Source organism: Atractosteus spatula, chromosome 15 (assembly GCF_055471065.1).
Source record: "Atractosteus spatula isolate fAtrSpa1 chromosome 15, fAtrSpa1.hap1, whole genome shotgun sequence".
In the NCBI taxonomy this organism is placed as follows: Eukaryota; Metazoa; Chordata; class Actinopteri; order Semionotiformes; family Lepisosteidae; genus Atractosteus; species Atractosteus spatula.
Window position 1 is genome coordinate 9417431 of NC_142720.1, and position 23892 is coordinate 9441322.

The 23892-nt window shown below is 42.2% G+C and overlaps 1 protein-coding gene across 1 annotated transcript in view; it reads left to right on the forward strand.

The window, feature by feature from the left end:
* Positions 1–23892, forward strand: part of ptk7b (protein tyrosine kinase 7b) — an 87494-nt gene that overhangs the window by 39125 nt on the left and 24477 nt on the right. The window contains exon 2 of the mRNA XM_088934128.1: positions 18980–19273. Within this exon, the coding sequence (XP_088790254.1) occupies positions 18980–19273 (294 nt within the window). The remainder of the gene's footprint in view (positions 1–18979; positions 19274–23892) is intronic.

Consider the following 23892-nt stretch of genomic DNA (forward strand, 5'->3'; position numbering starts at 1 on the left):
TTAACGTCCTTTGTGTCTGTCAAGCCTGGCTGGTTAACAATACTGTACGTCCCTTGAGCTTATTCAGAGCGTAGTTATAAGTTATTTGAATAGACACCCTGTCAACAAAAAAAAGCTCGGAAGCCATTTAATTTCGGAGCAACTGGATTATTTTTTGGTGGAAGCAGATTGTAATCATCCTTTTATCTGGATTATATTTGTGCTACATTGAAAAGTTATTTTAAGTCAGTGTAGTGGAAGCACCAAGAGTAACCAAGGGATATACATAATAATAATGTATCTGAAGTGCAGCACAGAATGCTGTTTTTCACATTATAAGTTTGGTGTATGAGGCTTTTGAAATATGACATTATTTGATTCCAAGTTCAAGTCATTGGGGGCTGCCCCCTTGGACACACTTTTAATGTGAATTGGCTTTCATTAGCACTCTGATCCTTCTCCAAATTCACAATGATGTGTGGAGCATCATGAGGGAAAGGGCTCTGTGGGTTTGGGTTCATTTTAATCTATTCTTGAATGGTTGTGCTATATTATTGAGTTTATTTTTGTTTCGCTGACGTGACAAATTTAACTTACATTGCACCACATTGTATTAAAGCTTAAAATATGGAATTATTGGTGCATTTGCACAGAGAGCTCCTTGTGGGGAGGAAGTTATTGAGAAGAAGAGGCTGTTAATCTTCTGTTCCCTTTCTTTTTAAAGCAGTAAGAAAACAAGCCTCTCTTTCCTGTTTCTTTCCTCCTTGAGTAACAAGATAGGCCATCAAAACTCATTATAGAGTTGGCTGATCTTCAGAGAGAGACAGTCTGACACACTAACAGGCACATCAAGGACTGCACAGCAGTTTTGCCACTTCAGAAGATTGGTCTTCCTTCCTACCACTTTGCAAGAGGTTTTCATACTAATGTACTCTCCTGTATTAAAGTAAAGTTTGGATGTCTGAGGGTACATTTTGAGTGCTAAGTTCTGGTATGAATTGGAGATTAAAACACCAGAAGTAATGGGTATTTAATTATCATTGAGTTTTCACCTTAAGAGCAGTTTTCGGGGAACACTAACTTGTATAATGAGAGATTACTGTATTACTTGTATTCAATGGCAGCTTTTTTCCTCTTAAAAAAAGCATTGCATTCTATACCAATGAGGCATTTTTTCATGTTCCTTTAGCGTCATTGAAGACTTCTTTAAAAGACAACCTCACAACTTTTCTTTTGTCTTGAAAAGTGAATTTCTTTCCAACATTAGTTGGATTCAGCTGGTTGTTAATTTGATAAGAAAATAAGTCTGTGCACAGCTATTTTAGCTCCCCAGTGCCTTCCCAGTATATCAAGTCATATCGATCAGCCTAGAAGACTCCAGTGGCTTCACTTCCACAGTGTTTCTCAACCCTCCTTTTCATTGTGCGAGAGTTGGCGCCAACACTCACACAATAGTCAGCCTTTCAGCACCTTGACGCTTCATTGTGCAGCAGATCCCTACACAGGTGTGAAAAACACCTTGGGCTGTGCTTGTAATTGCCAAATTCCTGTTCAAATGACATTTAATCCGCAGTACCATAGCAGATATCCAATAGTCTAGTTTTAAGCATTTCATTTCGGACAGCTCAGCTGTGCAATTGAGCAGATGAATTCATTCCACTTGTAAAATTAACCTTTTGCAGTTGTGCGACGCTTTTAAGTTTTCTTGCTTCAGTGCTCAAAAAGGAGGACTCTTGATGTTTGGCATTTTTTTCCTGGCTGGACCAAGTCTTAACATACTTGGTAGTCTCTACTTGCAGATCAGCTGATGCCTATCTGGAGCAGCCAGAGAGACTTGACGCTACAGATACAAAGTGCTTTTTGTGATGTTTTTCACACAGCTACATTAACACATAAGCCTGAAAGCCTTGAAAATGATTTCATTCGCAATTTACTTGGTTTCATAGATTTTAGAGAGCTTTTGGCCTTTACAATTATTTTTCTTTTAAGTGATTTTTGGCTTTGTTCTTCCCTGCTGATGCTACATTTAGCATTTACTGTATTTATATTGTTTTGCTTTTTGTCATGTAATATTGATTGAATCATAAGTGTCGTCAAGATAACAAAGAGAAAGTCCATCAAATATTCATGAAGGAGAATTCTCTTGGATGGGTAAGGTTATTAGATTAAAAGCATCCTCTTCCGTTTCATTCAAGACAATTTGTGTAGTAGCTGTACAGTATTTTGTTAGTTGTTGTGTACTGGCAGTTTTTTTCTTGTCTGTGGAATGTTCCTTTTTATTAGCAGGAAAAACTTTATTATATGGACACTGCAATATAAATCAAGACAACGTGTTTAATTTCCAAGTGAATATATGTTTGAAATAATCTGACCTGATGACAGTTCAAAACCTTACATTCATACATGATTAAACTATACAGGAATCTCCAGACATGCAGGTTTTAGGCTAACCATTAATTAATGATCCTTTCTGATGCCCTAGAAAGACGTTTTCTTCATTGTGGTTTATTAGGTATGCCATCTGAAATGAAACACTAAGGACAATTATTTTAAATTGGAAGCTGGCTGTCTCTTAGGAAAAATGACTGTCAGAAATACTGTAAAGGTTATACAGTTTGAGAATTTTGGTCTTGTCTGGATTTCAATCTGACATTTTTGTCCTGTTGCAGAAGAAATTTCAAGGGACAAAAGCACATCCGTGCACTAATTACAGAGCTTCACAGTGGTCTCATTAAGGACACTTTACCTGCTGTTTGTCCTCTCTGAAGTGTAAATAGGCCACCTACTGTGCAGTGAAAATGACAGAGCTTTCATTATATAGCTAAGCAACGCTAAGCAACTTAATTAAAAGTTAATGGAAACCAATTAAAATTTTGCTTCAACAGGAAGCCAACTAATTTCTACACTGTAAGAAGTTATGTAATTGGATTTATAATGAATTCATCTGTTTTGGCAATTTTTCTAAGATTTCTTTTCTTCGTTTTTGAAGATGCTCGGATGGTTGTTGGGCCTCGGATGTGGTGATCAGGAGTTCAAATATATAATTGCAGTTTTTGAGAAACGGCAGTCTCCAGCCCCCTTCTATCTGCCCGGTTTTTAATCCAGTCGCAGCACTGGATTTTATTCCCAGAGAAACTAATGGAAGTGCTTTGGTGCTGTATGAATCATTCTTGGCCGAGAAGGGGCTTTTTCCATGTGCTGGAGCCATTTGGTGAATAATGAGTGCACACCACACACGATTCTTGGTTCTGCTGTGCTTCCTTGACTTAACAAGAACCCCATCTTTTATTCCACGTGATTGACCCTGCAGGAGGACATGTCACGGCTACAAGTCAACCTGTGCCACAATCACAGCCAGGGCCTCAGCTCATTTTATACTTCTCCTTGTTGCGATTTAAGTGTGTAGAAACATCTGCATTCAAAACATAATGTCTTGAAAATAAGTTATCCACATTACTTTAAGATTTTGGTTTGTTCCTGCCCACACATCTCCAGACCAGAATACACTGACCGCAAGCTTTCACCTCACAGAAGGTTGTGAAGTGACTGTAACGTTGTGCACAGAATTGTCATATAGTGGAACATGCTTTGAACCAAGATAAATTGTCAGTGTGTCCTCAGTAATGAAAACCAAACATGGTCATTGTCAGATTCACTCAACTGTCTCTTGGAATAGTTCAGATCTTGACAGGAAAGTGGCTTGCAGTTTATTTTGTTTTGTAAATGTGGCCAGTTCTTCAGCGTGGCGTGACAGGGCCGCACTGTGCTTCAGGCATAAGAGGACAAGTGTGTCCTGTGCCAGGAGCTACAAATGCATTAGTGCTTTTAGTTTGGTTTTAGGTCTCACTGAAATGGCTTGTATGTTTTATTTTTTTAAGCGTGTAAAAGCTGAGTTAACTTGGGAAAACCGTCTTGAGAGGCTGACCTCAAAGGCCTTCAATATAGAGGTGCTGTACTCCAGTCGGGGAAATCTAATCTGGCCCAGTGCTCGCACCATTAATTCTCGCTGTCCCAGAGATTCCTGGGGCCAAGGGGCAACTAGGCTCTTAACACTGAGCTCTCTGTTGCAGCAGTGTGTGTGTGTGTGTGTGTGTGGGGGTGCTATCTTGCAGGGATTGTTACCATAGTGATGTACAGATAGAGGGGGGGGTGGCAGTAGGTGTGTGTTTGTGTGTGGGCTGGGTTTAGGGGCTTTGCAGTGTGTATTAATTGTTTGAGACGTATTAGAGGTAAGCGATATGGTCTCCTGCTGTTCACAGGGACTAGGGTAGAGGAATTCAGCCCTGCAGATGCAGTTGTCCCTGTTGTAGGATGAAAGAAAAAAGCAAAACTTTAAATACGTCTTCTAATGAGCACCCTCCTCCCCACCACACAACCGACCCCATTTACTGGGCTCTCCATTGAGCAGGCTAGTCTGATGGCTTTGCATTTTGAAAAGGGGGACTACAGACTTTACATGGACAAAAGACATCAAAGCTGCAGTCCATTCTTTGCAGATGAATCGCGTATTTCAGTTGCTTAAACATATTCAGGGCAGGAAACCTTTTCTCTCTCCCTCCCCCCAGGATACGTTCCTGTCTCATCCAGATACAGTATTTCCCATTAATGTGTCTAACAGATGTCCCACTACACAAGCACTGGATCACTTACATAATGGGCCTTAAATTACTTCTCCTGCAGTAGATTAACATCCTTGAGATTGTTTTGATTTGCAAAAAAGTGATCAAGGGTTAAACCATGCCCTGGTCTTTATTCTCCTGCACACTACCTTGTGAAGTTATCTTAAACACGCAAACAGTTGTGTAACCCATATCTTAGTGATCTTATTGGAGCTCATATAGTTTGAGTAAATGTCATCTTCTGATGGTCTTAGGAGTAGAGGAAGAACTTTTCTCCTCCCCCAAAAGACACTTTCATTGAGTTCATGCAGTCCCAGACTTCAGCTGCAGCTCTTCAAAGAAAAGCACATAAGACTTTTAAACGTAAAAAGAAGTTAGGCTGTGGAGGATGTGGTTGAGGATTTATTTTTTAGTTTTTTTCAGTGTAATGCTCTGGGATGTTCTGAGTCTTCCTGTCTTGGTAAGGGGGAGCAAAATGTGGATTAAAAATTAGTCTGGAGTTATAGATAGAAAAGAGCGTTTAGGAGTTTAGATATGTTTGTTTGCTGACGAGCTGATGGTAGGACATGTCATTATACACAGCTGTGCATTTTGCTTTTGTGCTTTTTGTATTCTTCAGTGAGGTTACTAACTTTTTAAACCAAACATGCCAATTGAGAACAAATCCTCATTCTCACTGGTGGCCTGGAGAATAGCCAGGGAATTTACTGGCATATTTTGAGAGAAGTACCTTGCTTAGAGGTACAACAGCAGTGTACTCTCCCAGGATCTGAACCCACAACCCTCTGATCTTGTTTGAGCTCAAGACTGATGTGTTTTTTCCTCTTCGGTATTTGTTTAGCATGGCAAGTCCCTTGCGTGTCATGTGAGGAAAGATTTCAGCCAGCAGCCATATCACCCTGCAGCTCACAGCTGGCAGCCCACTGAAGCTCAGCAGGTGTGGGCCTGATCAGTACCTCGATAGGAGGCCTGCTGGGAAAAAGTAAGGTTTCTGCTGGAAGCGGTGTTAGTGAGGCCTGCGGTCTATGTGGGTCCTAATGCCCCAGTATAGTGACGGGGACACTATACTGTAAACGGGCACCATCCTTCAGATGAGATGTAAAACCGAGGTCCTGACTCTCTGTGGTCATTAAAAATCCCAGGGCGTTTCTCCAAAAGAGTAGGGGTTTAACCCCGGTATCCTGGCCAAATTTCCCATTGGCTCTTATCAGTCATGGCCTCCTAATAATCCCCATCTGTGAATTGGCTTCATTACTCTGCTCTCCTCCCCACCGATAGCTGATGTGTGGTGAGCGTTCTGGCGCACTATGGCTGCCGTTGCATTCACAGGTGGGGCTGCACACGGGTGGTGGTGGAGGGGATCCCCATTACCTGTAAAGCGCTTCCAGTGGAGTGTCCGGAAAAGCGCTATATAAGTGTAAGCAATTATTAATTATTATTTCTGTGCCATCAGTTAACTTGTGTTAAAACTGACGCAAATTGTACATATTAAGTTGCGACAGTGTTTACAGAAAGAATTGCTTTATTTTATTTTGTAAGTCAGCTATGAACTGCTAAAAGCACCATGCTTTGTGTAAACCTAGAGTAGGATATTGAATAGTATTTGGCTTAAGAGTGCTTTATCATTTCAGGTATGCTTAATCACGGTATTTAAGGTATGCACGCAGTTCCTGTTATCATTTTTAAACCTTTATCGTATAAACATACTATGTACTGTATTCCATATCTTGCTTTCCAGTTTGTGGGTGTTTTGGCTGAGTATATAACAAGATTGTAGTATTTTGAATAGAGGTGGAAGGGAGGTTTTCCCTGTTCGGTTCTCTACGTGGCTTTATGATTTTTCACTAATTGGACAGGCGCCTGAAAATGCACGGGGGAAAAAAAACATGCTGAATTTGAACCTTTTTTCCCCCCTGGTTTTAATTGCATGCATATTTATTCCTTGAATGCTTGTGTTTTTAACACTGCCGCTTAACAAAGTGGAGTAAGGCAGGCTTGTGTTGACTTGCATAGAGCCTCACTGTGGCAGCGGGTTGAACTGAGAAGCCCTGCGGTATTCACCCCTTTGTTCTATGGCAGCGATAGTCCTTCAAACAACTGTGCCAACAGCATCTTTCAGCGCGAGTCGCAGCCAAACAATAATTTCAGTATCTTCCTTTGGTCTCCCTCTGGGTGACCAAAAACAACACTTTGTAAAATCATACATTGTTATGTGAGAGGAGAATCAGCGAGCTGATTGGCGAAAGAAGGGGTAAACTAGGATAAGTGTTAGACTTATCATTCTCCTTAATAGTGCTGCTTCTATGGTGGAAATGCTAATATTCCTTTTGGAATTACGGAAACATGTTGGTAATGGATCACTCTTCCAGAGTTATTCTCTGTTTGACTGAGGAAGCCTATTGATCACTTTCCTACCACTTCTGTCAAAGTATTTTTAAAAAGCATACTGTGGTCTTTTTTTGTCTTTCACACTGACAGCGTTAGCTTCACAGGCACTGATGTCCTTGGGTTGCCAAGTCAGTTTGAGACCTAAGGCTTCCCAATGGCAGACACACTCGGGAACTCTGTTAGCTGCTCGGCAGAATAATGAAAGATTCTTTCATTAGACTTCCTTCAAGGCTTTCTGCGTGTCATCTCATGCTGTTTTTAAAGCACGGCTTCTTTCTCGATGTCGGTCTTCATCTGTTTGATAAGGTACGTTTGCATAGTCTACATGCGTAGAGGAGAGTTATTCTTGCAGAAGATCCTTGTTCAAGTTATTAATCTTCAGATCACCTTGAAAACTGGATTGCATTCCAACTGAAGAGTGGAAGCTGAGAATCTGAAGTACTGGCACATTTACACTGACAAAACAATGGCCTAGATCGCTCACAGAACGCATGGGCCTTGATTTTTAATAGAATACAACTGATTATTCAAGTTAACACTTAAACTTGGCAAAGTGACGGAACAGATCATAAATGGCATTTCAGAATTGAAATGCATCGGAATTCACTGGGTGGCCAATTAAGGATTACTCTTTGAAACATATGTAGGGTGTGTCAGACTGAGATTGAGTATTCCTCTAAAATTTAGCCTTTGATGTTGACTTACCTCTAGATAATGAAGTGTTCAATCTAGCTATTACATGAAAAAATTATGGCCATCTCTTCCCCAAAGTGGATGTTTTTCTTTTTATTTATAGAATCAGTGTGGTGACGACGCACATGCCTTAATTATAGCAGACGTGCAGTGTAAAATAACAATTTTAGCCAGCTTCTATTCTTGTAACAATACCTCATTACGGTGGGTTGCGGTTCTCAGGTGTTGGAACTTGAATAAACCAACTGCTTGGTCTCCGTGTTCACTATAAGATGTATGATTGCAAAGTTATTCTGCAGAATTTAATATCTCGACATGCCCCACAGCATGCCCTTTGTCTGCAGCTTAGCATTGAGCTGTGATTGGGGTCCTGATGACTTGATTACTGAGGGGGGGCGTTACAGCTCTCAAGCCTGGCAGCACACGTGTTGCCAAATGAGGTTGCGACCGGCGAGTAAGGCAGCATGTGTGCGCGTTAATTAACAGCACGCAAATGAGAGCCCACACATCAGCCATGTACGGCTTCCTTCAGAAAGGCGCTGTGCTACGGCACCACTAGGCTTCGGCTGCTTACCGCAGATACTCTGTACATTAAGTATTGCTGTGTGGAGGAGGAGTACTGGTGATCCCAGACCTCGGGCAATGTAATGTGACTCCCCGGGAGCGAGGGAGAGAATCCCACAACACCCTAATCATCAATCTTGGAGATGGAGTGGTTTTACAAACCGTGACAGGCCACTGCAAAGGACTCAAGTTTAAATTTCTGCTTGTCTCTTACCCTAAAGTAGCCCTTGATCTGAGTGGTGTTTTACAAAGGAGCTCAATACAGGAAGGATAAATCCCTGTCTGCAGGCACAGCTGTCCATAGCTGTTTTTTTTAAACATCCTGGTTAATTTTATGTCCAGCCCATGAACCAGTTTTTTGTTTGCGTCGCGGCTCCGGGCAGCGACTCCTGTCCTTATGCGGGGAGGAGGAGGATGAGCAGAGCAGCTGAGTCCTTCACCTCCTGAGACGCTGGCCTGAGAGACGGGTGTTGGTGCCGACTGGAATCATCACGGGAGGCGCTGTTTCGGTGAGCAGCGACCTCACCACCTCCTCTCAGTCCTCTCCAGCTGTGCACCACCGCCTGGCGAATCCCAGCCATTGAGTTTTACGCAAAAAAATACAGGAAGATAAACATGATCAAGCCATAAGATGAAATGCTGAGTCTCCCACATTTTTGTATCCCAGAAACACGCCGGCTAGGGCTGAGGCTTGAGCAGTAGTGCCTGTCTCCAATTTCTGCTGTGAGGCTGTTGGCCGTTAAGCTTTTACTGCTCTACCTGGATTAAAGTTAATTGCTTTCACCCCCTCCTAGGAACATAAAAGATTACAAACACAAGAGGTCTTCAGCCAATCCAGCACATTTTGTTGTGAAGTTTATTGCTTTCAGGATCTTGTCCAGACATTTCATGGTAGAAGTCAGGGTACAGACCTCACCCCTGACACCCACAACCCTTGTACCCTCTAAGTTATTAGTAACAAAGATTCGGGAGCCTACCATTTCCAAAGGTGTGAGCCTCTGTAGTTGTTTGGATCTTAAAAGAAAAATGAGTTTGAGATAAAAGGGTTTTTATCCTCAAATAGTATCTATAATGTTTTTTATTATTTTTTCCTTGGTCCTCTCCGTTGCTCCTTCGAGTTGAAGGATAAAAAGAGGTGTTTAAAATGATCCCCAAGTTTTTAAGAAATGCCATGCAAGGTGCCTTTTTTTGTTATTGTTATTGCTATTAAGTGCGGCATTAGAACGAATAACTCTCCTTAAGGACTCCCTTGAAAAAGAGTGTGGATGAATCCTGGCGAGCTGGAGTGCTGATGGATAAAGACATGGTTGCCATGGCATCAGAACCGTGAGTTTGGTTTCAAGTGCAGGCTCCCCTGGGAGAAGGGTGAGGAACAATGGCGCAAGGAACAATGAATAATTTTATTATTGTCCTCGATGGTGAGGGATACAGGCCGCGGTGATTATTACTGGCAAACCAGCTCTGCGATGACAGGTCGCGGTCATCCATAGAATGGCATGAAATATAGTCGTCGAACCTGTGACATTATTCTAAACACACAAAGCCATTTAGCTTTATTTAATAAAGCTTTTGGGTAACGAGAGAGTCTTAAGATGTTTGTATAGAAATGACTGTCAGGATTTATATTTTTATGGCTTGTAAAATCCAGCTACTGTCCTGTTCAAATTTCACAAATCCCATGTGTAGAAACATTCAGAAGATAATGGAATGCTCGGAACTGAAACCTGTGTGTTCAACTGAAAGTGTGTGTTCAACTTACATGAAATGTGTTCTCAGTCAGTTGTTCGCTTGAGCTGTCAGGGCATGTTCTATTGCATCAGTGACCTCTGACACATGCTGTCAGTAATGGCACAGTGGCAGGGAAACTTTGCATGATCCATATGTGTATTCTGCACTCAGATGAGAGTATGGTGTTTCTTAGTGCCACTGTGTTAGCAAATGTAATGGAATTGTCCAACTGGCCTATCTCTGTTTTCACCTACTGCCTTTTTAAGTTTAAGAGGAAGGAAGATTTAACTGAAACAATACAAAAAATGTCAAGCTCAAGTTTAATTTAAGACATTATTTCACGTATCACCTTGGGTGCAACACATATTGGCGATTGGGAACGAAGAGGTGAGGATGCATGAAACGCAAGCTGGCAGAAAACCCTTTTTGGAATGACAAGCAGTCACTGATTTTGCTTTCCTTGTTAGCCAAAATATCTATACAGCAGGGAGAAAGCACACTGCAGTGCTTTGAAGTCTAGACAAGAATATCACAGCTTTAGTTCACAAACGCTGCTTTTAACATTAATAATTGAAGTTTAATCCAATAGTACTGATAAGAAGACATCAGTTGTATAAAGACTCTTTGCATGATAAGATTTTTTTGGGGAGGGGGAGAGCTGAGTAGAATTTTGGAAGTGATTTATCTTCTCAGTTTTACTGTTAAACTGCACAGACAATTCCCAGAGCTCTGATGGCTGTGAGCAGCTTGGGAAAAGTGGAAGATCTGTTTTATCAGTTTGAGGGTCTAGACAGGAAGTGAAAGACAAACCTTCCTGCGGGGAGAACGTTTCCCCAGAAGCCATGTGCTGCCTTTGGAACTTGATGAACTTTCTTTTCCATTGATTAGGCTTGAGGTTAGTGGCTGTTTGAACCCCTGGGGGTTTGTTCTCTTTTTTTAAAGTGGTGCATTTTTACAATATTGAGAATCTATAGAGTGCATCAATTTCATTATCTAAAATTAACCTTTATTCTTCATTTGCATTTTGCTGCTGGAATTGGTTTTCCTTGGGCTGAAAGTTGACTTTTGTCAAAAGGGGATTTCTCAGACTGTTTCTAGTTGGTTCTTGTTCCAAATTCAATGTAATAATGTAGAGGGATTCTTTTTTAGAAAGCAGTGAGTGTATCATGTGCATCTTAAGGTAAATACATTCCAGGTTACACTAGAAATTGCTGATTCTCCAGAGATGGACAACAAACAGCTTGCACTTTTCTGAAAGTCCTTCCTTCTGCATGGGGGAGGTGGTGGTGGGGCAATCTCTGTCTGCATTTGATTTATTCATTCATTTCCATCTACCTACCCAGGCAGCTTGAAAAAGGAAGCGCTCTGATGGGGTTTTGAAACTGTAGCCAAATGCTAATGTCAAGCCTTTTAGACTGGAAGCGTTAATGCTCAGAGTAGCGTTTAGTAGTTGAGTAGTTCTGTTTCACAGTGTCAGGAATCACTGTGCTGGATATGTTCCTTTGATTTGCACAGGGGTTAGAAGTATTGGGATAGGTATGCTAACATATGTATGTATACAATATATTCTTGAATACATTATTGAATACATTACAGCATTGAATACATTATTGTGCATTATAATAGTGTATTAAGTAATGAAAAATCAGTATTTCTTCAAGGACCATTTTTCAACAGCAAAAGAGAAAAAGTAAACCTAAGACACCCAGTGCTGGTCTTCTGACTTGAATCAAGTCAGGTGACAGATACATTGATACATACAATCAGTTGCATGCATTAAATGCAGTGATATTAAAAATATGAAATTTAGCTGGTATTTTCTTGCATACAGAAACCCATTCAGCAATTAGAGATATTCTGCTTTACTGTTTCAGGCTGTCCTTTCAGTAGTCAATGCACACACATACTTGTACATGTTGAAAATAAAACATGGGGGAGGGGTGTATAAGTAAATTAAAATTGCAGCAGAATTTCAAGCTTCTTTTCTACATTCCAGTTTTTTCATGCTTGAATCTGAAGAGGGGAGGGGATGGGTGTTGGTCTTTATTCTTGTGAAAGTTAGTCTTGATCCCACAACAGGCAAGGACACAGGCAAGGACAGGCAAGGAGGCTCTCTAGTCACGCACTGGATCTGCAGTTGCAAGTTGCAGTGAGTTCACATCTGACCTGTAAAGGTGTGCGAATGGCGTGTTTGTTAGGAATTTGCAATTAGCTTCAAGAATGCTGTACAATTACATATTTACTGCCTAGATTAAAAACCAGCTGTTGTAACAGCTTTGCTGGGAGGCTGAGCAAATGAAAGCACAGGCCCGTGTGGACATCTTAGGGGTGTTAATGAGCCGGTATGCAAGATATAATTTCAGCTGCAGTCTTTGTCCTTCTGAAAAACCACCTGTTACTGCACTTCACTCTGTTTTCACTGATGCCCGGATTAACTGTTTGTGGGATTTCAAAAATTGTAATAACTTTAGCCCTATCACTACGTTATCTTATCAGTTCACAAATTCTTTGTAATTCTCAAAAACCTCTACTTCTAGCAACGAGGCTTTTGTTGGCCGTGGCTGATCCACAAAATTGGTATTGATTGTCTGCCCCAGATGTGCCTGGGAGAATTTAGCACAAGTCTCCGAAATTTAATTACCCAGAAAACGGGGTGAAATGCATGTGAATGTTGTACCAGGCAGGAGTCTGAGGCTGGCTGGTTGGACTCCTTTTTTCGAGAAATTAAGAATGTTTCTAGAGCTGATATGAAGTGTGCGGATGAAAACTGGAGTAAGTTGTGCTGTATGGTCCAGATCAGTTTATTGCAGACACTTTCTTATCACATGCATTAATTGGGCTTCCCTGTAATAAGTTTCCCCTGGAGGAGCCTTGGACTGCTCTGATGCAGCATTGATAAATGACAGCTTTCCACGTACTTGGGAGCGTGCAGCTCTCAGTACACAGTAGTAGTTACCCTTTTAGCATCTTGAAAGCTGCGCACAGAGATTTCAAGGCTTAAGTTGCTGTTTGATCTCTTGATGTTTGGAGCCATCCTGCTACACAGATTAGCAGCACTCGCCACGTTTTTTGATGTGTGAAAGCAGCAATCTGTTTCATTGAGAGCTCATTAATAAAACAAGAAGAAAAAGCTTCATTTTTAATGGTAAACTGTTGAAGGCTTTGAACTGTTTGAAACTTCCCTGCATGTATGCTTCCCCTTGAGCTTTCTGCACTTGTTTTTTGGGGGGGGGGGCAACTCTTTTCCATTATGAGAGTAAAAAAAAAACCTTGTTTGTTGACTTAGATAACAAAGATGACAGTTAAATTTCAGGTCAGATTCAGAAGCGTGACATTTTTAGAAAAGAATGATGTCTCGCCGAGATAACTCCATCCCTGTTTCTACAGGTTCCTTCGGCTCCTGTGATCCGATTGCGTAGCTCTGGGAATTGTTCAAGAAGCTCCCTGGTGCTTGACAGGGACTCTGCCAGTCAAGTTTAATTTGAGAAAGATCTGAGCAGCTCCAAGCCCCCAGCCTTGTTGCACTGTGCGTGTGCGGTAACTGTCGCAGTGCTGTTTAGTTTGCTACACCCCCGATTTCTCAGTGTCTGAAAAGACATTGTCAGGATCTTGTTTTGATAGATTGCGCTAAGCAATACAGACCCTTCAACTGCATGAAGCTAGTTCTGTATTTTAAAGCTTCCCTCAATGAATTTCTTCTGATTTTTTTGGCAAAATCAGGGTTTGATATTACGCATAGTCTAGCTTAAGAGAATTTCCTGCTTGCCTTTTTTCTGTTATGTACCATGTCTTTTCATATTTGCTTTTCTATGCTCTGAATAAATAGGTGAAAGTTTACGATAACATCTCTTGCTTTAAGCAGAGTCTGCACATGTCCTAGAACAAAGCGTTTGGAGAGATTTTGGGTCACGCACAAAGCGGCTCTCTTAAAGTGATTACCTAATTAAAAACTGTCATTTCGTTCAGACAATCTCTAGACATCCTAGCCGCCACCACAGCAGACAGATCTACAGCGAGCACAAGAAATGGCTCTGTATCAAAGTATTCTGTGTACAGTGTGCCAAGAAGTCTGTGTGCAACTAAAAAGAGACATTTTTCTTTTTCTGGAAAGATCAAATAGCTCACACTTAAATGCATTTATTGGTCTTTTCCATGTATAAGATTCTCAGGATCTATTTACCGAGTTATATTCTTCTATCTACTTGCATTTCTCCAGAAAGGGTTCTGCCCGACTGAGCAGGTATGTCGGGTCTATTCACAACAAGTGAGCTGAAACCAGCAGGAGGAATTCCTGATCAGTAATAGAAAATCAAATACCTAAAATTCAGGTTAGTTAGTGCACATTTAGTTATCAGCCATTGTTATTAATGCAAATCCCTATTCGAATCGGAATCTACTGCATTCATGAAATTAATTGAAATGATTTATATTACCATTGTACATTGTATTTTTTAAACCTCTCTGTTGTTGATTGGAGACCCATCTCGGTGATAAATATCATAAAGTGATAATGTCTTCAGTTTTTCCCCCGTTTGTTTGATTGTAACTCTTTCTAAAGCTGTCCTAATGTATAACATTGTAGCATTCTGTATTAAACTCTGCATGTCAGTGTATTGTGTTACCTCACCGTCACATCCATTGCACTTAGAAAGCAAATATAAATGTCGGACTTCAGCTTTTTAAGATGCATGCAATGTCAGGGCAGGAAGAAGCCAAAAGTGAGAGAGCCAATATTGCATAATTTCTTTGCATGGCTACTCTTCTGGGCACTCTCCCCTGTCAGGATGGAATCCCACTTCATTGCTCTCACTGGATGTCGACAGCAGAAAAAATCATTTTATATGCCGGTTTTGCTGACGGCAGAAAATATGGGAAATGTTTGCTCAGGCACATTAGCTGAAGCGCTTGAAAACCTCCCCTGAAGTCAAAGACAGGCACAGGAGGATAGGCATCTACGGCTATCAGCTGCAATTTAATCTTTGACGTTCAGGACCTTTAAGATATCTGTGTCAGCAAGCTGCATAGCATGTTAGAGAGATTTTTTTCTGGCTACGTTTGTTTTTCAGAAATGCCTGCACTTTGTCTTTTTTCTTGTTTTTGCAAAAGCAGTGTGCCTTTGAGTGAAATCAGGCACAGTTGTGCTCCAGTAAGGCAACAGGATCCAGCATGCCATTGTGCCAGAGGAGCTCAAGGTCATCTGACCTGTTGAACCCTGTATTGACATCACTTTGCTGAAACGAATATTTAGTATGCCTCTTGGCTTTAATCTTATTTCCATTATGATGGTCCTTGATGCAAAGGGGGCAGTAAGTTAGAGAACATAGTTTGTCATATCTCAAAATTATGATAGAAATTGAAATAAACAGATACCTCCTCTATAAAGAATTTCAATTTCTGTTTTCTTAACGGAGAGCAGTTTTCTATTATGAGGTTGTGTCCCCAGGCTGCTGTTCCTCCATTAGCTTGCTCCTTCAGGAGAGGGTAGCTGTCTGAACCACTTGCAGGGATGTTGGTCTCCTGGACCTGTCGAGATAGGAGACAAATGAGGATTCTCCGGTTTCTGCCTGGATCACCGTGGACAGCTCACGCTCCTGACATGACATTCCCATTAAGAAATTGATGGGTATTTCAGGATTTAGCACTGTTTTTAGAAGATCTGGGTTTACTTGCACGTGTATGGAAAACAAAGGCCAGAGAATGTTTATTTGCATTCCTCGCAGTCGCCAAGTAGTTTTATTAATGGATAAAAAAGCAGCAGGCATTTTTTGTTGTCATTCTCACACAGATGGACACAGCTGATTGGGATATTTGTGCTCCTCAGGGTTTTGAAGGGTAATTATTACTTAGCTTCATGCAGTGTTGACAGGTTCTAAAGACATGGAAGAAAGAAATTCTGAAGGTTAAAGCCTGCTGAGGGGGGTGTGTGTGTGGGGACGATCTTCAGCAAGTAAAGTATTACCTTTCCTGAAACAGGTCCTTAATGTGTGCAGTGGTGCCTGGTTTAACCCTTGGCTCCTCAGCACTGAGCAGGCCCCTGTGTTCAGTACGTCTTGGGGAGCCACCTATCTCCCCTCTAGTTTCATCTTATTACCCTCCTTTTAACAGACTAGTTTATCATGTATTCTCTGTCTCTTTCCAACCTTTTGATGTGCTTTCAATAGCTTAATTAACCTAAGGCTTTACTACACAGGGCTGCTGTGTGAATATGCCATTGCACATTATTTTCCAATAAGAAGTACCAGCAGTTAATTTCACAATGCAGCTTCTTTTATCCTTGTGGACATTCACGTTTTATTTTAACTCAGGAACAGACAATGAGAATGTTCAAATGCATATAATTCTGTTTTTTAAGTATCTGATGTTTTATTTATTGCTTGAACATTTTCAGTACAGGTTATTGTGAGGAGCCACAGAGTAGATCTTATCAGAGTTTTGCTAATTAGAGTAATAGCTTCTATGCTGTGTATCCCATTCTTTCTAATTGTTTAAGATGCCATTGATGTGCATCACAGGAAGTTTCCATCATGGTGTCTATGTGGGCCTAAATGAACATTTAGGTAAATGTGGCAGAAGAGTGCGTAGACATTAATGACTCTTTGACTCTGACTCAGCTGTGGCTCAGAGCTCAATGATGACCTCTGTATTGCTTTATATTTTATTTTGTTTAAGCTGTTTTTCATTGGACAGTACATTAGAAATCACTGTGCGTGTTTGTTTGGACAAAGATTTAAGTCAAAATTGACTAGATGGAAACTGGCTATGCTAACTATGAATTTTAACATCATTCGTTCCTTGTTGTTAGGAACAAGATACATTTTGTCTCTCTCAGTTCCACTGTTTAGTCTTTCAAAGCACATAGGCCGGTCTATCAATGTCCTGCTCAGGCGCAGTTTCTTGTGCTACTTTCCTGCTTCCATTGGAGTTTGTTGTACTTTTCTCTCCTAGGCGAGGGGCACAAAACACGGCCCTTGTTTCATTCTCCGGCGGAGTGCATGGCCTATTCATCGTGTAGGAGGGAGAGCCGTCCCAGAATTTGTAGAAGTAGCGTGGGGTGAGAGGTGGAGAGAACGGCAGCTCACAAGTGAAGAAAAGGGGCTGTGCCGCCCTTCAGCTTTGCATCTGCAGAAGCACACTGACAGGCAGGGTCAGGGAGTAGACCCACACCCTTGTACAGTCTTGACCTCTCCTTCTCCGAGAGACTTTCTCTAAAGCACTGCATCCAGCCCGCAAAGCGCCATGGCTAGTATATAGACTTTGCTTTGTAAAGCAGTGTGGCCATAAGTGTTTGGTTGAAGGGATATTCTAAAATGGTTTTCCACAAACTTGAGGCTTCTTCCCTCCGTGTATGAACAGCTCTTGCGCAGTTGGCATGTGTTGTTTTTCTGCTTGTAATCTTGGTTGATTTTCTTTCATTTGTTCATCACCACACAATCAATAGAACACTGCTGAGCAGGTCTTCTCTCTACCTTTTTTCCAAAAACAAAAAGGCTTCAAGGTGTACATTAGTCTGTGTGGGAATAGTGTTTTGTTGACAGAAGTGATCAGTAGCTGTATTGAACTATCTTATCTGTGTGGCTGCTGTGTTGAGATACTGTGCTGAAGGCATTCTTTTAAAAAAGAATAGGAATGAGCTGTCTGAGCTTTATGTTGACTGGTCTTTTTCTTTTTATGAGCCCTACAGTAACCTGCCAGACAGCTCTGTTAGTATTCATTTATTCACGCTGGTTTCCCAAGTGTGTTGACAAGAAGAGGAAAGATCTTAAGTCGTACACTGATCGTGTATACAGTATATTTTCCTAATTGCATACATGTTTGACTTGCAAACTCAGCTGCCTGATGAAAAGAAATATAAAGTGTAAAGTATAAAGTGCCTTTTTTCATGTTGAGCTGCTTCTTTAAACTTTATTCTCAACAGCGTGAAATTTGCTCTTTATGAAATAACACATGCTCGTCTGTCAGTCAACACAGAGCAACTTAAACCCACTGATTTATCTTCAGAATCGAAGTACAGGAGGCACGACGCCAGCTGCCATCAACAGCTTGCTTGAGGTGTCTTAAACCCAGCTGTGCAGCACAAGAAACAATCTGAAAGGGGAGAAGGGCCGTCAAGGGGGAGTTAGAGCTGTCCCCCAAGAGTTTGTTTTTTTGAAAACATTGATTCATTCAGAGCTCTTGAAAGATGTCTGGTTGGCTGCAAGCTTGAGTTTGGAGGAACAAAGGACATAGCATAGGTGCCCACCCACCTTCCTGCTGGCCTCCTGGGGTGTTTAAATGTCCCCCCCCCCCCCTCCGAGTCTAAGCATTCCCCATGGGGGAAGGTTTGATGTGCTGTCCGGAGGTCAGAACAAGCCCAGGCCAGTGGTTGTCTAGGCTCCATCTTTAACGAAGAGTCATAGCACTGTTGGAGATGCCTGCAGTGATGTCTGACGGCAATGAAGGACCGGTTTATCTTTGGCATGAGGTTGCTGCTCAGCATCTGTGATTTTTGTGTTTAGCTAGGTCTTGGCAGTGGTGTCCATTCACAGTAACACACGATTAAGTAACGAATATACAGAGCCTATTAATGCCCTAGACATTTGCGTTCTTAAACCTAGCTACAACATAACAAGCAGTAATTAAGGTATAAATAAGTCTGTCTCAATACAGTGAATGCCCTCTTAGACCCCGTGAAGCTGGGAAACATCTTAGTCTTCACAAGAATGAATCCAAAGTGATTTTAAGGAGTCAGAATTGGTTCGCCTGTACGAGAAAGGTGATGTAGAAACTAGCCAGTCATTCCAATGAGCCTCTTCTGGAGTGCAAATTAGGTGAATATATCGAAGCAGCACAGAGAAATATAAATCAAATCTGAGGGGTTCATGCGTGTTGACAAGCGAGCACAGTTTACTGTTGGGCTGCATCTGTTTTGACTAAACTCTCCTTTCATTTGTGTGGTTGATTATTATTTTGGGTTTTAGCTTTTCACTGAGATAACCAGCCTCTCTGTCTCTGTCCCCTGTCTCCAACAGTTCTGTGCGCCGAGGCATCCTTCTACTTCACCAAGGAGCCCAAATCCCAGGACGCGCTGCACGGGCGCAGCGCCATGCTGCGCTGCGAGGTCAGCAGCCCCGCTGGGGTGCGCTACACCTGGCTGCACAACGGGGAGCCGGTCACGGACTCGGACCGCCGCTTCCAGGAGGGCAGCAACCTCAAGTTCACAGCCGTGGATCGCCGCCTGGACGCCGGCAACTTCCAGTGTGTGGCCGTCAGCACGGTGGGCGGCGAGGAGGCCCGCTCCACCAATGCCTCTTTCAACATCAAGTGTGAGTCTCTTCCCTCGCCCTGCCTGGGGGCGTGACGCACAGAGTGAATGAGGGTGCGTTGCGTGACTTCCTGTCCGCAGCAGAAGCCCTGCAGGCCATTTCTGTGGAGCAATTTCCTTCATGCAAAGTCCCACTGAACAGAATTCAAATTGGGCTCCCTGTTGACTGAGGCATGTACATAGTGTGCTGAAAGAACTGTGCTGTGCTTCTTTGTGTGATTTTATTAGGGAAAAACACTGGTAAAAACTGAATGTCCAGGGTACATGCTGCCGTATGGTTTGATTCAGATGATGCCACCTGAAGAATAGCCCATTTCTTCAGCACATTGTATGGCTCATGTAAGGAGCACTCTGGTATCCCCCCCCCCCCACCACCACCACGTTTGTTTTTTAGGCAGCTTTATCATTTTTTTCAAATCAAGTCATTGGAATACAACTTAAGGATACCAGTAGCTGAAAGCAGATGTGTGGACCTGCCAAAATGTTCTTTTTTAAGATTCCTCCCAAACTATTCTTTTTTTAATAGTCTGCTAAGAAATAACCTGGAAGTCTGTGATTTAGAAGCAAAAATAAAAGCATTTGTTTTGTCCCACAGAAATCCACTACCACCCATTCATGAACAGTACCTGTAACAGAGCCCATAAAGCTGGCTTACATGTGTAGTACACAGATCACTCTTCTGAATGATCACATTTGTTGCTTAGGCTCAGTCAGGGGAGTGAGATTACTTGCTTTCATAAATATATCATTAAAGTAAAATTAGTCTCTTTGAACACTGTCCAAACTGGCCATCCAACTGCTTATGTATTTATCAAGTATGAACAGCTTTCAGTGCAGCACAGGGAATGCAAGCTGTAGTTCCCTTTTCTAATTATGGTGTCCTTCTGCTGACCTCAAAGGAGTCATATTTTAATATACTGTAATTTAGGATTTATAAAACTAAAAAGTGAAAACCACGGGGAGAGTTGGTATGCCTGTCTTTTAGTTGCAGATCTTTGCTCGTTCGCAGACTGTTGCCAGTGGGTCAGACGTTCAGAATTGCTGGGGCTCTTGTCTCTCTGTACCCAAGTCCCTTCATCACTTTGACAAAGAAAAATAGTTATTCAGCATATAAAAACCCCTCTTTCATGTAGTTTGCCAAAACGACATGCTAGTATACGAGTCCGAGCCTGTATTCCTCTGATAATGAGGTAGCTAACAGAGGGCCCTGTTGAGCCGTGTGCAGGAGTGGCCCATGCCATGAAAGAGCGGTTTGTTTGTGTTAATGAGGGCTGGGGCTTTGACCGCTCGGACGGGAGAAATTCACACAATGAAGTGTCAGTGAAGTGCTGCAGTCCCAGACACCCATGGCAGCGCTCCTGCGTTGAGCCAATGCCGTCAAAAAGTGCTCCCAAAGCGGTAGCATGCTAGTAGGTGCACTGCATCTCGGAGCTTTTAGGCTTGTGCTACTGTCCCAGAGGATTTCAGTGATGGCTTCCCGTTAGATTAACAGTGCTCAGTGTTGCAGTATTGTAGTTGCAACAATATTCTGTATCCCTTCCCCAGCGCCATAATTTTCTGAACTGAAAATTCAGTATATTACTGTAAGCTGTTTTTGTCTTGAATCGTTCACAGCTTATTATGCGCTTTCCTGTTTGAGCTGGGCTAAACGACGTTCATGTGAAACGTCCAAGTTAAAAGGGGCAAGGAGTCCGCAGGTGTGGGTAAGAGTCTCCTCACACACAGCACGCCTCTTGTGCAAGTAAGCCGAGTCTCGCGGTTACAGCCGTGTCTGGCAGTCGTAAAAGAAAGAAGCAGGCTTGGTTCGAAAGGGGCTGGTTATGGAACTAAGTGAATGTAGTTAACTGATGTGTTCTGTTTAAGAAGGTTTTTGAGTGCATTTTTAAAAAGATTTCCCCTTAAAGCTTTCAGTCGTCCCCCTAGCTTTGCGTGCTGTCTCAGTGAAGTGCTCTCTCCGTTAATCTCAGAGGTCTAACCTCAAGACCGTTTACTTGCCTTCTTGACAGAATGGATTTGAGTTGCAGACTAGTGGCGTCGGTGCTGCTGCAGATCCGAAATTCACTTTAGCGTGAAGTCGTTTGATTAAATGCCAAGCAATCGCATTATTGCCATAGTTATAAGATAAAAATAGTGGTTCTTGGTGGAAATGTCTTCTAATTTGTTAGAAAAAGTTACTTGGAGTATATTTTCCAAGGCTAAAATAGTAAGGGAAGAAATCTGGGGGTGTCTGCTGCCATGCATTCCAGTACAGCAAGAGTCCCATCTCTTACTGTATGTTAGTGATGGTCTTGAGGAGCTTTTGGTCCAATTCTGAATCTCTCAAACACAACATTTGTGTGTGAATCCCATGGCTTGCAGTATGTTCATTTTAGACTGGGATCTCTGAAAAGGTGTGTCAGAGCAGAGCAGCTTTTCTTAGGTTGCTCACCCTGATATGATCAACTCCGGAACAACAGGAGGAACACTGCCAGTCTGGTTCTACTCCATTCCCATGAAAACAGTTTCAAAGAATGAATCAGATGCTGAGAATTGATGGAACGTTTATCCTCTGTATCCAAATCCCTTCATCACTGAAAGAAAAATGATTTTGAGAGTATAAATCTTTATATTTCTCTATATATTTGCTGTAGTTATTACATACAGAAACTTTAAGGTCCTTCCTGCTGATAGCTCTGTCATCTGCATAAAACGAAAGTTGTTGCTCAATTGAGCATTTTAATAAGCAAAAGAGTAGAACAGAAATAGACTATAAATGATTTCTCACACCTTGTGTGTGCCTCCTCAGTCCAGCAGTTTATATGGAAAAGAGTTCTTAGTGGAAGATGGTTTTGAGAGCCTCCCAGAAGACCCTTCAAGGGTCCTGAAAGACCTGTCCTGACTCGGAGTGGTGGCTTGCCTCCTCAGCCACTTCAGTGTTCCTCCACCCGCTCCTTTTCCAACTGCTTTATCCAGTACAGGGTTGCAGGGGACTAGGAGCCTGGCAAGCACAGGGGCAAAGCAAGACTGCACCCTGGGCAGGATGCCAGCTGGTCGCATGGTGTACATACACATGGTCTCTCACTTGCTAGTATGAGTCTGTCTTTCACTTCTTCATCTTAACTGACAGTGAAGGGGAGTCCCACATTAAAATGCAAGTATGCATCCAACGAAGGAATGGGAATATAAATTAACAACACAATAGCAACTGACTTAATCCCGTTGATCCCAAAAAAATCTTTTGTGCAATTTTCAGTTTGTAGTACAGTGTGAGGCAATTGTTTATGCACATTTCTTTTCCTAGTTTATTTTGCCCATTGCTAATCTGAATTTGTGACAGATAAGCCTCTGATAATACAAATAAAAGCCATTAGTTATTTTAGTTGCATGCTTTTTTTTGGGGGGGGTTTGGAAGTTTCCCAGCTGAAGAGTCGGGATTGCTGTAGCAGCTGAAGAAACCTGTTTGTAATTGAGCAGCTGCTTATTAATCCTGCTATCATGCTGCTTCTGGTGACAGGTGATCGGAGACTGCCAGGCAGCTGCAATGTGATGGAGGCCAAGCAGCAGCTTTCCTGGTAGTGTAGTGGTGATCACCAGCTGCACCAGGCAGAGGGTTGACTGGTGCAGCAGTACTGGACTGTTCGGACTGCATTGGACCACCTGCTTTCCATAATAAGCCTCAGAGGGAATCAGCCTGCGTTGTGAAAGAGCGTCATGCTGTTTTCATACTGCTGCTTCGGCTTCTGGGTTTCTCTGGGATGTGGGCCGAGAAGTCTGCCTTAGTGGAAGTGGGAGCTCTGATGTGGCAGCTCATTTCTCTTGCTCACGTGGTTGTTTCCCCTCCCTGCGTTCACACCTTTGGCATTGGTCAGTCTTAACTCTCGGGCCCTTTTCATGGCATAGGTTGCCTTTTTTCCCCCCACTTTGAACACTCCCAGTCTGTGAAGGTGGCCCTGGGCTGGTTTAACTAGAGGCCACCTTGTTGATGTATCCCAGGATAAGCGGTTGCAGGCAATGTTTGTAGTGCAGTACATTTTGTCAAATAGATATGACACCAAAAACTGTTTTATCCTTAATAATCATGTATTAACACTTCACTTAAAACCGAGAACAGGAGGCTCTTCTTTACCAAAAGTTGTGGTGGTGTGTAACAGGCTACCCAGTCATGTTGTTGCAGTCACTGCCTTGGCTTCCTTCAGGCACCAGCCTGATGAGGTCCCTGGACCAACGAGCTCCTAACAGGCTAGATGGGCCATCTGGCCTCCTGTTGTTTAAAACTGTTCTCATGATTGATTTCTTATGATAAAATGATGTTATTGTCATCATTGGGTCTAGTTATTTCTTTCCAGTATGATTTGCGAAAGATTTGATAATTTTATAATTGATTGACTGGATAATTATTCTGCCATTTAAAATGAAAATTCTTACCGTCGTAGGACCTGTACAGTATTCCTTTGTATCAGATGTTTGGCATGGATTGAGTTTTACCGTCTAGAGTCTAGAGATAAGCATTTGTTAAAGAGATCATTAGGTATGCATGAGCCTGTCATGGAGATAGTGCCCCTAGGACACCTAGTAGCACTGAATTCCTCTGTGATAGCGGCAGAGATTTTGGTGTAGTGAGCTTCGTGGCTCTGCGTGGCC